The 11,673-nt window shown below is 41.0% G+C and overlaps 1 protein-coding gene across 1 annotated transcript in view; it reads left to right on the top strand.

The window, feature by feature from the left end:
* cemip (cell migration inducing hyaluronan binding protein) overlaps positions 1–11,673 on the top strand; it is a 198,561-nt gene that overhangs the window by 183,700 nt on the left and 3,188 nt on the right. Inside the window, exons 21-28 of the mRNA XM_022743348.1 lie at positions 863–1,043; positions 1,390–1,605; positions 2,357–2,568; positions 5,795–5,980; positions 8,016–8,220; positions 9,107–9,193; positions 10,130–10,287; positions 10,565–10,665. Of these exons, the coding sequence (XP_022599069.1) occupies positions 863–1,043; positions 1,390–1,605; positions 2,357–2,568; positions 5,795–5,980; positions 8,016–8,220; positions 9,107–9,193; positions 10,130–10,287; positions 10,565–10,665 (1,346 nt within the window). The remainder of the gene's footprint in view (positions 1–862; positions 1,044–1,389; positions 1,606–2,356; positions 2,569–5,794; positions 5,981–8,015; positions 8,221–9,106; positions 9,194–10,129; positions 10,288–10,564; positions 10,666–11,673) is intronic.

The raw sequence follows: 11,673 nt of genomic DNA on the forward strand, positions 1-11,673 counted from the left end.
GCAGGGAGTCATGCACACACTGCAGAATGTGAATCATAGTCGTTAGTCCGTCTGTTTTTCCACTGTACCACCACGTCCTGGTGTGTGTCTGACCTTGAACACATCAGACGGTGTTCACATTGTTATACAACACGTCTAAAACACTCTGACTTTTTCAACTGGAATATACATGGTGTGGTACCTGACATATGGTTATATAATATGAGACGTGTTTTTCAGCTCATTGTTTCGGAGCCAGCAACTTTACTGTTTTTGTTTCAGTCTTTCTTCAGTGGTGTTTTCAAGTGACAAATCTCTGAAAAAAAAAAGTTAGCGACAAGCCAATAACTAGTCAGATATTTTTGAAAGCAAGCTAAACCTCAGCAAGCTAAACCTCAACAAGCTAAACCTCAACAAGTTAAACTTCAGCAAGCTAAACCTCAACAAGCTAAACTTCAGCAAGCTAAACCTCAGCGAGCTAAACCTCAGCAAGCTAAACCTCAACGAGCTAAACTTCAGCAAGCTAAACCTCAACGAGCTAAACCTCAGCAAGCTAAACCTCAACGAGCTGAACCTCAGCAAGCTAAACCTCAACGAGCTAAACTTCAGCAAGCTAAACCTCAGCAAGCTAAACTTCAGCGAGCTAAACCTCAACAAGCTAAACCTCAGCGAGCTAAACTTCAACGAGCTAAACCTCAGGAGGGCTAAACCTCAGCGAGCTGAACCTCAGCAAGCTAAACCTCAAACTTGCCTCCTCTAGCAGACACAGAGCACCTGATGACTGTAAGGCTAATGTTCACGCTCTCTTTTGGTCTCCTGCATTATGTCAATGACAGGTCCCGACAAAGATAGCTGTACAAACGTGTGTGTGTCTGTGTTTCAGTGATTTTCCTATCCGGGGCATGCAGATCTATGACGGCCCCATCAACGTGCAGAACTGTACATTTCGGAAATATACAGCTCTGGATGGACGTCACACCAGCGCCTTTGGCTTCAGGCTCAACAACTCGTGGCAGAGCTGCCCCAACAACAACGTCACCGACATCACCTTCGACCACGTCCCTGTGAGTCAGTGTGAAGGGCTTAAAACATCTGGACTGATAAATCCAGAGGTTTTGGTGGAACTGATTTTACTTTGAAATCAAATGGGGATAAAAAATCATCACTAACAATCTCACTGTATCCATTGAACTGTTTTCTGTGTTTCAAGTTTTTATCAAAAATGTGCAAAGAAATTAAAACTCAGATCAAGTTAATCTGATCCTTTTAAAAAATTTTTGATATTTTTATATGGAGATTCTTTAGCCATATTTTATATTAAGTATAGAACATTTGGAAATCAGCATATGAGCATAAAACACCCACTGTGAGCTTCAAATGTTTGCCTCTCACTCGATCCCTCTGCTGCAGATCACGTCTCGGGTGTTTTTTGGGGAACCAGGTCCCTGGTTTAATAAGATGCAGATGGACGGGGACAAGACGACCGTCTTCCACGACATTGACGGCTCAGTCAGCGAGTATCCCGGAGCTTTCTTGGTGAAAGAGGACAACTGGCTGCTCCGTCACCCTGACTGCATCGACGTGCCCGACTGGAAGGCTGCTATCTGCAGCGGCCGCTACGCACAGGTGGGTGAACAGGGGTCAAACTCACACACACACACACACACACACCCACACACACCCACATTCACAGATCAGCCTTCACAAACACAAATCTACCCTCTGCTACACCCTGTTTAGCGTCAGTTCATCACATGCATTTCCAAATCTCAGAGTTCTGCAGAATCATGAATAACTTGATGTGTTTGTGGGAAATGAGAAATCATTCATACATATCTTAGTCGGCTGAATTGTTCATGGGTGTTGCGCAAATTAGCTGGAGCTGTTGTAGATGGTTAATAGTGCGGATGTCTTGGATAACTCCTGATCAAATATTGAGATTATTTATGACAGCATTTTTTAAAAATATGTTGTTTGTAATATTCAGTGTATTCGATGTGTTTTGAGAAATATGCAAACAGATTGACACTGGAACACAGTCCACGCACTGTATTGGGATCAATATCGGTATTGTATCTATTGCTCATGATTTCAGCTAGTTACATAGTCTCATGTAAAACCACGTCATGGTTTAATGAGCAGTTCACCAAACCATTAGAGTCACTCACTTTGGGTCAATGAAAAACTTCACAGATGTCAAAAAGGAGAAGATTTTTAATATATGAATGTTATTTAGTTTCATCAGTTAACAGCTGTTTAGTTTTTTTTTGTTTTCATGGTCACGCGCCAGGTTTCTGTCTCAGTCTGAATGACTACATGGATGAAATAACAGGTAAACCTGAGCCCACAGCATCTAACTCTCTTCTGTTCTCTTCAGATCTACGTCCAGACTCGTAACCCTGCCAACCTGAACATGGACATAGTGAGGGATGAGTACCCTGATCGGCCTCTGACACTAGAGGGCGCCCTTGGGAAGAGGAAACACTACCAGCAGTTCCAACCTGTGATCACACTTGCTAAAGGTTACACCATCCACTGGGACCAGGTGGCGCCTGCTGAGGTCACCATCTGGCTCATCAACTTCAACAAGTCAGTGGACACATGAGCCCGACCTGTAACAGCACACACACACACACACACACACACACACACTCATGAAAAAACAACCACCTTCACTCAGAGACTGTTAAACAGCACGTCGCACGCATGAATTATCAGTTTGATGTAAATGTGCCAGATTCAAGTGTCTTCACTGTGTGTCCCTTTTCAGTGCTGCAGGTTCACGTTGTGTGTTTTAATCCTGCTGTACACAGATCACAGGCTGTAAAACACCTAGACAGAACCATGGTAACGACAGCAAGACTGATGGGCGAGGAAGTAACTACTGTACTTTTACATATAGAACGAACCATCAAATGACAACTGTCCACTACGTTCTGTTTCTCTCGCAACACACACGTATGACAGAAGTCGATGATAATGGAGAAGTACACTTAGTGTAGTCAAGTTTTCTTTATTTGTTTTGAGGGCCGAGTGGGACCAAGTGTGAAAACGCCCTAAGATGACTGAATTTGGATCGTTTAAAAAGGATTATATATGAAAACACTTTAAACAGCACAAACAAATAAATACTAGAAGTGCACAGACTCACACAGATGCAATTAAGAGAAAAAAATCACACACTGCATGTAAACTTAAACACACAGTCTAACTTCTGCCTCTAGGGCTCTCTCAATCAAAGCAATAACAAAAGACAGCATTGGGTGATGTCATGAAATAGCGTGGGATCATGGGAGTTGTTGTCTTCACCACCATTACCATAAGCTCCTCCCGGTTTGGATTCCTTCAGTGTCAGTGGTTCAGGAAATCAAACAGACCTGGTGATTCTAACTGTTAAAAACACTGAATGAAGCAGTTTGACATGTAAAGTCAGTGTTGGAGCGACGCTGTACGGAGGACAGAGACTCAGGGAAGAGTTGGAGCTGAGATTGATGCTAACCTTTGTTCTGATTGTTTCTCTGATAACTTATGAAGCAGACGTTCAGCAGGTTTTTACCAGCAGCTGAATTCTCCACAGAGGTGTCCTCCTCTCCATAACAAACACACCAGGGGATTAAAACCAGTAGAAACACCCAGAAAGCAGTTTACCTTTAAAAAGCAGAGATTCAGCGACGCTCTTCAGTGACACAGGACAGGACGTCTCCAGCAGCTGGGAGCTGAGCTGTCTAACATTTCCTCAGCTTGTTTCTCTGATAACTTCAGATCCAGACGTCCGACGACTAAAATCCTTCATCTGCTTCAAATACAGAGCTGAAAACCACCAAGGTGTCAAAAGTGTATGTGGCTTAAAACTAGATAAAAGTCAATGTTGAGCTTCTGTCACCAAATACACTGTCACATGATCATAGAGGATATGATGTCACTGACAGGTGACCAATTACCATAATTAAAATCACAGATTTCTCTGGTTTGAGAATTGATGGAATCATTTGAGATACTGTAAGAACACAACTCAACAACATATAGAACACAGGTCTAGACATTTTAATGTGGAAAAGTTATGAATTATAACTTGGGGGGGGGGTCTCAGAGTCTGACTGGCACTTTGTTTGAAGTATACTGATGACTTCATCCATGAAGTGGTTGAATTGTTGTCAAGTTATAGAGAGAATATAGACAGAGGGAACACATATACAGTGAAACGTGATAGTGGTGACATGGGGAGTTAGCTGACAGGATTAATTTGGTTTTTCAACACTAACCCCTCCTTAAAGGCTGTCGGTAAACGGCAGGGCGGTGAAGTAATGTGACGGAGGCTGTCGGCTCGCTCCTCTCGCTCTGTTATTCATGAGGACTCACCACAGAAATGGGGAGAGCCTCGCTCTGTGGTCCTCCCCTCAAAGAGTGTTTACAGAGCGGCCTGCAGCCATTTAAAATGCATGAAGGCTGGTTGTCATTTCAAGCATGTCAGCTATTCCCCATGGCCTGAGTCCTCCCTCCCAATTTCCATTGATGGTGCAAACACCAACAGCCCCATCTACAGTTCATGGAGGGAAACAAGTGAGACTGATTCTCTGCAGGAGGAGCTGAAATACGACTTGTTTGTTTTTGTCAGCTGTTGTTTGTTTCTTCAGGTTCACTAACTGATCATAGTTTAGTCAGTCGCTCTTTGAGCAGTGTGATGTATTAAAATAAAGCTACCTCTTGCTGATTCTGAAGGTTTGATAAAGGATCTTGTAACTAAACTAAATGGATCATAATCTTTTAAATGTGCTGTCCTGTTGAAGAAATGTTGACATTGGTGGAGTTTATACAGAGGCTCTGACTTCCATTCATTTTGAATCTTTTGTTTTTTCTTAATTCATTCATTCATTTGGAAAAACCTAATCTTTCAGTCAGTGCTGCAGCGAGCAGCTTCTGTGGGACTAAAGAGGAAATCCATGGACTGGATTATTAAACTGTGAATTCAGTATATAGCAATCATTAAACCATTAAGTTTAAAGTGAGATATTTTTGGAGTGAAGTGTTTAATAATAGACCTTGTGTGCTCCACAACAGACAGGTAATCTAATATCAGTATCAGCGTGTCCAGTTTCAGTCTGTTCTGTAAATTATTCCACCCTAATGGGGGAAGGGAAATGATATCTGGTAGGCTGTCCTACCAAGATTAGTATTTACTGCTGGAACATATAACGTCAGCCAGTCCTGAGAACATGTACTAAAAGTAGAATGTCTTGGGCACAGGACTGATGAATAGATAGTAGTGTTGATCTCACCCGATAGAGAAGGGAGGGCCAGCCCAGCCCAAGTCACAGTGACGAGTGCTGTGTGGATTGTTGGTGATAAATCGGAGAGCTGAGTGATAGGCAGCATCCAGATGTTTAATGTTGGACATATGAAGATAAAGCACAAGCTGTTATTCACTTGTTTTCTTGTCTGAATTTCAAACACTTAATCTCCTGTTTACTGCAAATAACAAGGTTAAGTCTATGATTACTATATAATAATTATAGCAGCAATTAATCTTTGTTTGCACTGGATCAAATCATTGTCGTCATCATCTTGTTGTGTGCAGCTAACAGTAAAACATCTTGTAAGTCCTTACACTGGAGAAGCTAAAACCAGAGAGTGTTTTCCATTGTTCTTTTATAAATGAATAAAATTCACTGTTGTTACTTCTAGATCAGTTAATCAAGCAATTTGTTCAGCTCTATCCTCAGTTTATATTCAACTGATTAAATAATCCTGTGAGAACAGGTTCTGCTGCGAGATGAAGTCAGTATTTTACTTTTCCTTTTTCTGTTTGTTGTGTCAGAAATGACTGGATCAACGTGGGCCTCTGTTACCCACAAGGCACCACCTTCACCATCATCTCCGACATCCACAACCGCCTGACCAAACAGACCCGCAAGACCGGCGTCTTCATGAGGACGACGCAGAGGGAGAAGATCAACCACTCCCACCAGACCAGAGGATACTACTACTGGGAGGAAGACACAAGGTCAGACACAGTGACACTATCAGTAATACTTTTTGATTCCCAGATCCTGATCCAATACCAATGCATTAAAAACATTGTGTAGGTTTATCAGCTGTTTACAACTAAACCTATATGGATTTGATATGATTTGTAAAACATGAGCGAATACATGAGTAAAGATTCACTTTTTTATCTAATGCGACTGTTGCTCATTAAATAAATAAATAAATCTAGGAATAAATAACAGCTCCTACACTAGTTGTCCAAACACTAGTGCCACCCCCTGATATTAAAGCCTTGCCTGTTGTACACGTTGCCTTGTTCCTGCTGGGACTTTCCAGTGTAACATGTTTCCAAATTGTTAATGTTTTTCTAATGGCTAACGTTATGCTATTTACCAAAAGTCAGTTAGAAAAGTAGCTGCTAGAGGCACAACTTCCTGTGTAAACTGCTGTTCTAGAGCAGCAAAGAAAAATCGATTCCTGGGTGTGAAACTGTAAAGTTTATTAATAAGTTACGTGGTATTGGAACAGTGCATGGACACGCACTTGTCGATACTTGATCCAGTATTTTTGGCAGTATCAGAGACATTTCTGATACTAGTATCAGTACCAGAGCAACTCCAACATTCAGCCTAAAGAGCCTCTATTGGCTTTTTATTTTCTGGTCCCCACACATCAACCTAAGCTTTGGTAAACCAACTCCAACCCATCACAGTAATAGCTGAGATCTGGGCTGTGGTTGAAAAGTCAAAATAATCTCCTCTTGAACCACCTCTCCTTGACCTTGATGGAAAACGTCATGAGGTCAAGGAAAGATGTGAGGGAGAATTCATAAGGACTTAGGAAAAGACAAACATGGTGCAGAGAAAATCCAACTGCACTTACACTAAGCTTCTTATTTTTTTAAACCAACTTTATTTATAACACATGAACGATAAATCCTCCTTTCCTAACCACAGAAACGAAGCAAACAGGATTGAACAGTTGAAATAAGATGAAAGAAATAAACAAATAGAGAAAGTTGAGTCGGTAAAATAATAATTAAATGAAAATAAGTGAGTCTGGGCCAGAGTGAATTAAATTCAGACATCAGTATATAGATTATAGAATACTGTATATATAGAGTTTTGTAGTAGTAGTAAAAAGTTATTTTTAGTGCAGCGAGCAGAATATTTATAGATTGTTATGATGATGATAAAGATGATATGTTTGTTCTTCATGACTCCTGACTGGATTCAAAGAGAATCATATTTATGGATTTGGGCTTCAGTTGATCAGACAAGGGTTTCCATCGGTTCTGGATCGAGTCTCAAACATAAAACTCTGTTGTTTCTACATTTATGTGGGTCTGCCAAGGTGAAACTACAATGATGCATCACTGCAGCAAGGAATTGTGGGACAGAATTTCTCCTTTCCTTTTGTAAAGGAAGGAGATGAGATAGGAAGCATTGAACCTCCTTTCCTTGTTCTTTAGAGAAGTAGAGCAGCTCTGATCATGATGCTGCTCAGATACTTCAGGTTACTTCACTCAGTTTGAACCGTGCTAAGAAAAAAACTCTTTTCGACCGCAGCCCTGGTTTCCAACAGGTTCAGAGACATGAGAGGTCAGATGGTCAGTTTAACCTGGTAATTCTAAAGGACTTCATGTGGAGGTGAAACTGTAACTGAGCAAACTTAGAAAGCTGTCATCCTTCACTGCACAGGAAAACAGTGCAGACACAACTACAATAAGTCCAACAGGTTGAAGTAGGTAGGCAGCAGGAAGCGGGTCAGGAAACTGTGATATTGACAACAGAGCAGTACGGATAATAACTTTACTGGAGGTTTGATTTAATGACTACATGTCCTATATGTCCTCAGTGCAGTAAAAGATAAAGATACACCTGTGAACAAAACTCCCCATGCACAGCCAGTATGAGCGGTCAGGTGCTGGTTGGTCGCAGGAACAACTGAAGTATCAAATAAATCTGTACATCACAGTGTATTTTTTCTCTGTGGTTGCAAACCACCAAAGGAAATGTCTGATGTCTGAAGCTTTGCTGTGTGGGTTGCAGCCTGCTCTTCCTGAAGGTGAAGGCCCACAACGACAGGGAGCAGTTTGCCTTCTGCTCTGTCAAAGGTTGTGAGAGGGTGAAGATCACAGCCATCATCCCCAAAGGTAGTCCCCCCAGCAACTGCATGGCCCAGGCCTACCCCCGACACGCCGAGCTGCCCGTCGTGGATGTACCCATGCCCAGGAAGACACCTAACGCCAGGCTGGTGAGAAGAAGTGGTTGTGTTTGTGTGTGTGTCCTCATTCATTCATTCATTCATTCATTCATTCAAGAGACTTTAATTAAAAACTGGATGTTACTAAACAGGTCTGAACACTTTTTGCTGTTGTAGTATGATGTTACTACTGTTAAATTTCACTCAGCAGAATATATAAATAATAATTAATAATATTATAGGTGATCATTAAAAGTCCACTTGTCAGTGAAGAGTGAAGGATTTCAGACTCAGCAGATATGACACCAATGTCATTAATATTATTAATGAATGATTAATGATGCTCTGCTCCATTTACAGTAAGATACAGTATGTTTCAGTAGGTAAATGTCATTAGTTTCACCTGAGCGTTTCTGTTAAAATGTCTGATGCGAGGTATTTTTTTTAACCAGCTTCATTCAAGTTTCAAAACAAATCTGAGCAAAACATAAAGCAAAATAAATTAAATAAAAACACACAAACTAAAAATATTCAATAATCCAGTCAGTTAACAAGATATAAATACAAATTTATACAAATTTAAATCATTTGATTCCCGTCCACAATGTTTCCCAAGGTGAAAAACGTAGGTAACACAAGTCACTATGGCTTCCTGCTTATGTGGTCATACTGCACAGCTGTCATGTGACACATGCATCTGAATTAATCAATACATTTTTCAAATATTTTCATACTTAATAAATGTATAAATAAATAAATTTAACACACTCTTCAGACTGTTTTTAAGAAACATATTCCACTGTGATTGAAGAGCTATTTGCTGTATGGTTATGTGACACATCCTGTATGAATGTCTGTCTTATTCAGCTGTGGTTATCTCACATCATCTGTGCAGCTCTGTGATGTCAGCTCTGTTCCTCTGCTTGTCTCTCCTCAGCATTCACCAGAACATTTCTTGGAGGTCAAGCTGGAATCCTACAACACTCGCTTCTTCCACATCAAGGAGGACTTTGCCTTCACTGAGGTATCCGTTGTCTCATACAGACAGTGTAGAAGTAGGTGTAGAGGCACTGTCACTTTGCTTGAACAGCTGAGACTCAGACCACTAGCTTTTTCTATGGCTTCATGCATAGATTACTGCAGTTCATTAAACACTTATTGAATACGAGTGATAAAAGATAAAAGTAAAAGCTCTTCACTTTTACTCCCACCCACAAATTGAACAGGGCCTGGTTTTACAAAGACAGACTTTGACTCTAGCTTAGATATAACAAACAGTCAGACACAAAGATGTCTAATGTTTTAGTCTTAAAATGAGTCAGTCTGTATCTGTGTGTAACAGTCTGACATCAGACTGATCTATGAGCAACATGAACACTACAGACCAGTCTGACATACCTTTGTGGAACCAGCCCCTTACCCCCAGGCTAACTCAGTCCTAAGACCAATGTTACCATGGTAACAATCAATGACACTTGCACTAACCAGTAGCATCCAACAACAAAAAACAGGAAAACATGGCTCATAATTTGTGGTTTGCTAACATTGTTATAGAGAAAGTAAAGAGAAGAGAAAGACTTTTTAGACCAAATCACATTTTTCTTTCACTCTTCATGTTAAACGTCCTCGTAACTGTTGAATTCTTCCTAAAGACAAACATTTTCTGCTGAGGGTGAACGGAGCTGAGGGGTTAGATGTGGTTCCTTGGTCGATCATTTTTTTTATTTTGAACAAAAGTCTTAATTTACCCAGAATTCATTGTACCGCAAAATGATTAAGATAGTGAAGAACTAAACTGCTTTGTGCAAAAGATGAATTTAGACAGATGAAGTTATTATTTTTTCAGACATAATGTGACTGATCCGTGTTGTTTGATGTAAGTACTGCTGAGTCAGTGATATAACTGAAGTGTGCTTTGCTGTCAGAGCTGTGCTGTGATTGGGTGACTCTCTTGTGACAGGTGAATGGTAAGAAGTTGTACCAAGCAGACGACGGGGTGCATCTGACGGTAATTGACGGGCATGATGGGAAGGTGGTGGAGAGCAAGAGCTTCAAGAACTCCATCCTGCAGGGTATCCCTGCACAGATTGACAACTACGTCAGTGGACTGAGAGACGGGTACGAAACTTCTCCGCTGTCAAACCTAACTACCCTAAAAACTCTTCAGCTGTTTCCTAGCTCTCTGTTTAAGACTCCTCATGATGGTTTGCCTCCATATTCTGCCAAATCGTTTCCTTTGTTTTTTGAAAGATGCATCGACTGTCTAAGCTGTCAGAGACATTTCATTGTATTGCTCCAATACAATACACAGGCTGGAGGTGAAAAGAGGCGACACATGCACCTATGATAAGCTGAATGTGAACATTACAATGATGCACTGTCTCTCACTCTACAGTTCCATCGTCCTCATGACGTCTAAAGGCCGCCTGGTCACCAGAGGATCCTGGACTAAAGTCCTGGACAGACTTGGAGCAGACAAAAGCATCAAACTGAAAGGTAACTGACCTAATCTGTGTGATCACAGTGGAGCATTTTAGCAAGAGTTTACCTGGAATCTATCGGACATTTTCAACAAAAATCCAATAGAGGGTGCTGTTGTTTCTTTTTCACAGGTGACTGTGAGAATGTCAAAGTATTGTTTCATTTTTACAGTGTTTTACCAAGTTTCGTGACAGATTCATCAAGAACAATTTTAGACACGTTGAGTCTGTTAAATATTTTAGTGTCAGTGATGTTCCACGTACATTATGTACAAACATCTGATTCATGCAACTGCTGAGCTGAATAGTCCTTTCTTGTAAAAATAAGCAATGATCATTCACGCAAAAAACCTCTTATAGCGACATGGAAAAACACATCAATCATGTCAACAGTTGGAAAAACAGCAAATATGGCTGCCTTCATTACACAAATAGATTAATAGATTAACACACTGAAGAGAAACTAATTATTACACCTTTGCACACTTACACTAAGACACACACATGTGGTGGTGTGCAGAAGAGTCTATTTTTCTCAGTTTCACACAACACAGAAGCTTTTCCTGGTGTGACTGCTTTTACTAATTGCATTAGTACTGTACAGAGATAGAACTGCACTATTTGACAGATTCCCTCGCTCCAGTGGGGAGACCTGTGGTCGAACTACCCTACCACCCCCCCACCCCCACCCCTACCCCCNACTAAGACACACACATGTGGTGGTGTGCAGAAGAGTCTATTTTTCTCAGTTTCACACAACACAGAAGCTTTTCCTGGTGTGACTGCTTTTACTAATTGCATTAGTACTGTACAGAGATAGAACTGCACTATTTGACAGATTCCCTCGGTCCAGTGGGGAGACCTGTGGTCGAACTACCCTACCACCCCCCCACCCCCACCCCTACCCCCCCTCAAATTCTCTCAAATGTTAGCAAGTGCACCATCACCTGCGAGGGCGTTGTTGTTGCTGACATTTTCATTCATATCAATATATCAGCTTCCTGGACTTAGGTTAGACTACTCT

The sequence above is a fragment of the Seriola dumerili genome, unplaced genomic scaffold (genome assembly GCF_002260705.1).
Source record: "Seriola dumerili isolate Sdu_G_001 unplaced genomic scaffold, Sdu_1.0 BDQW01000003.1, whole genome shotgun sequence".
In the NCBI taxonomy this organism is placed as follows: Eukaryota; Metazoa; Chordata; class Actinopteri; order Carangiformes; family Carangidae; genus Seriola; species Seriola dumerili.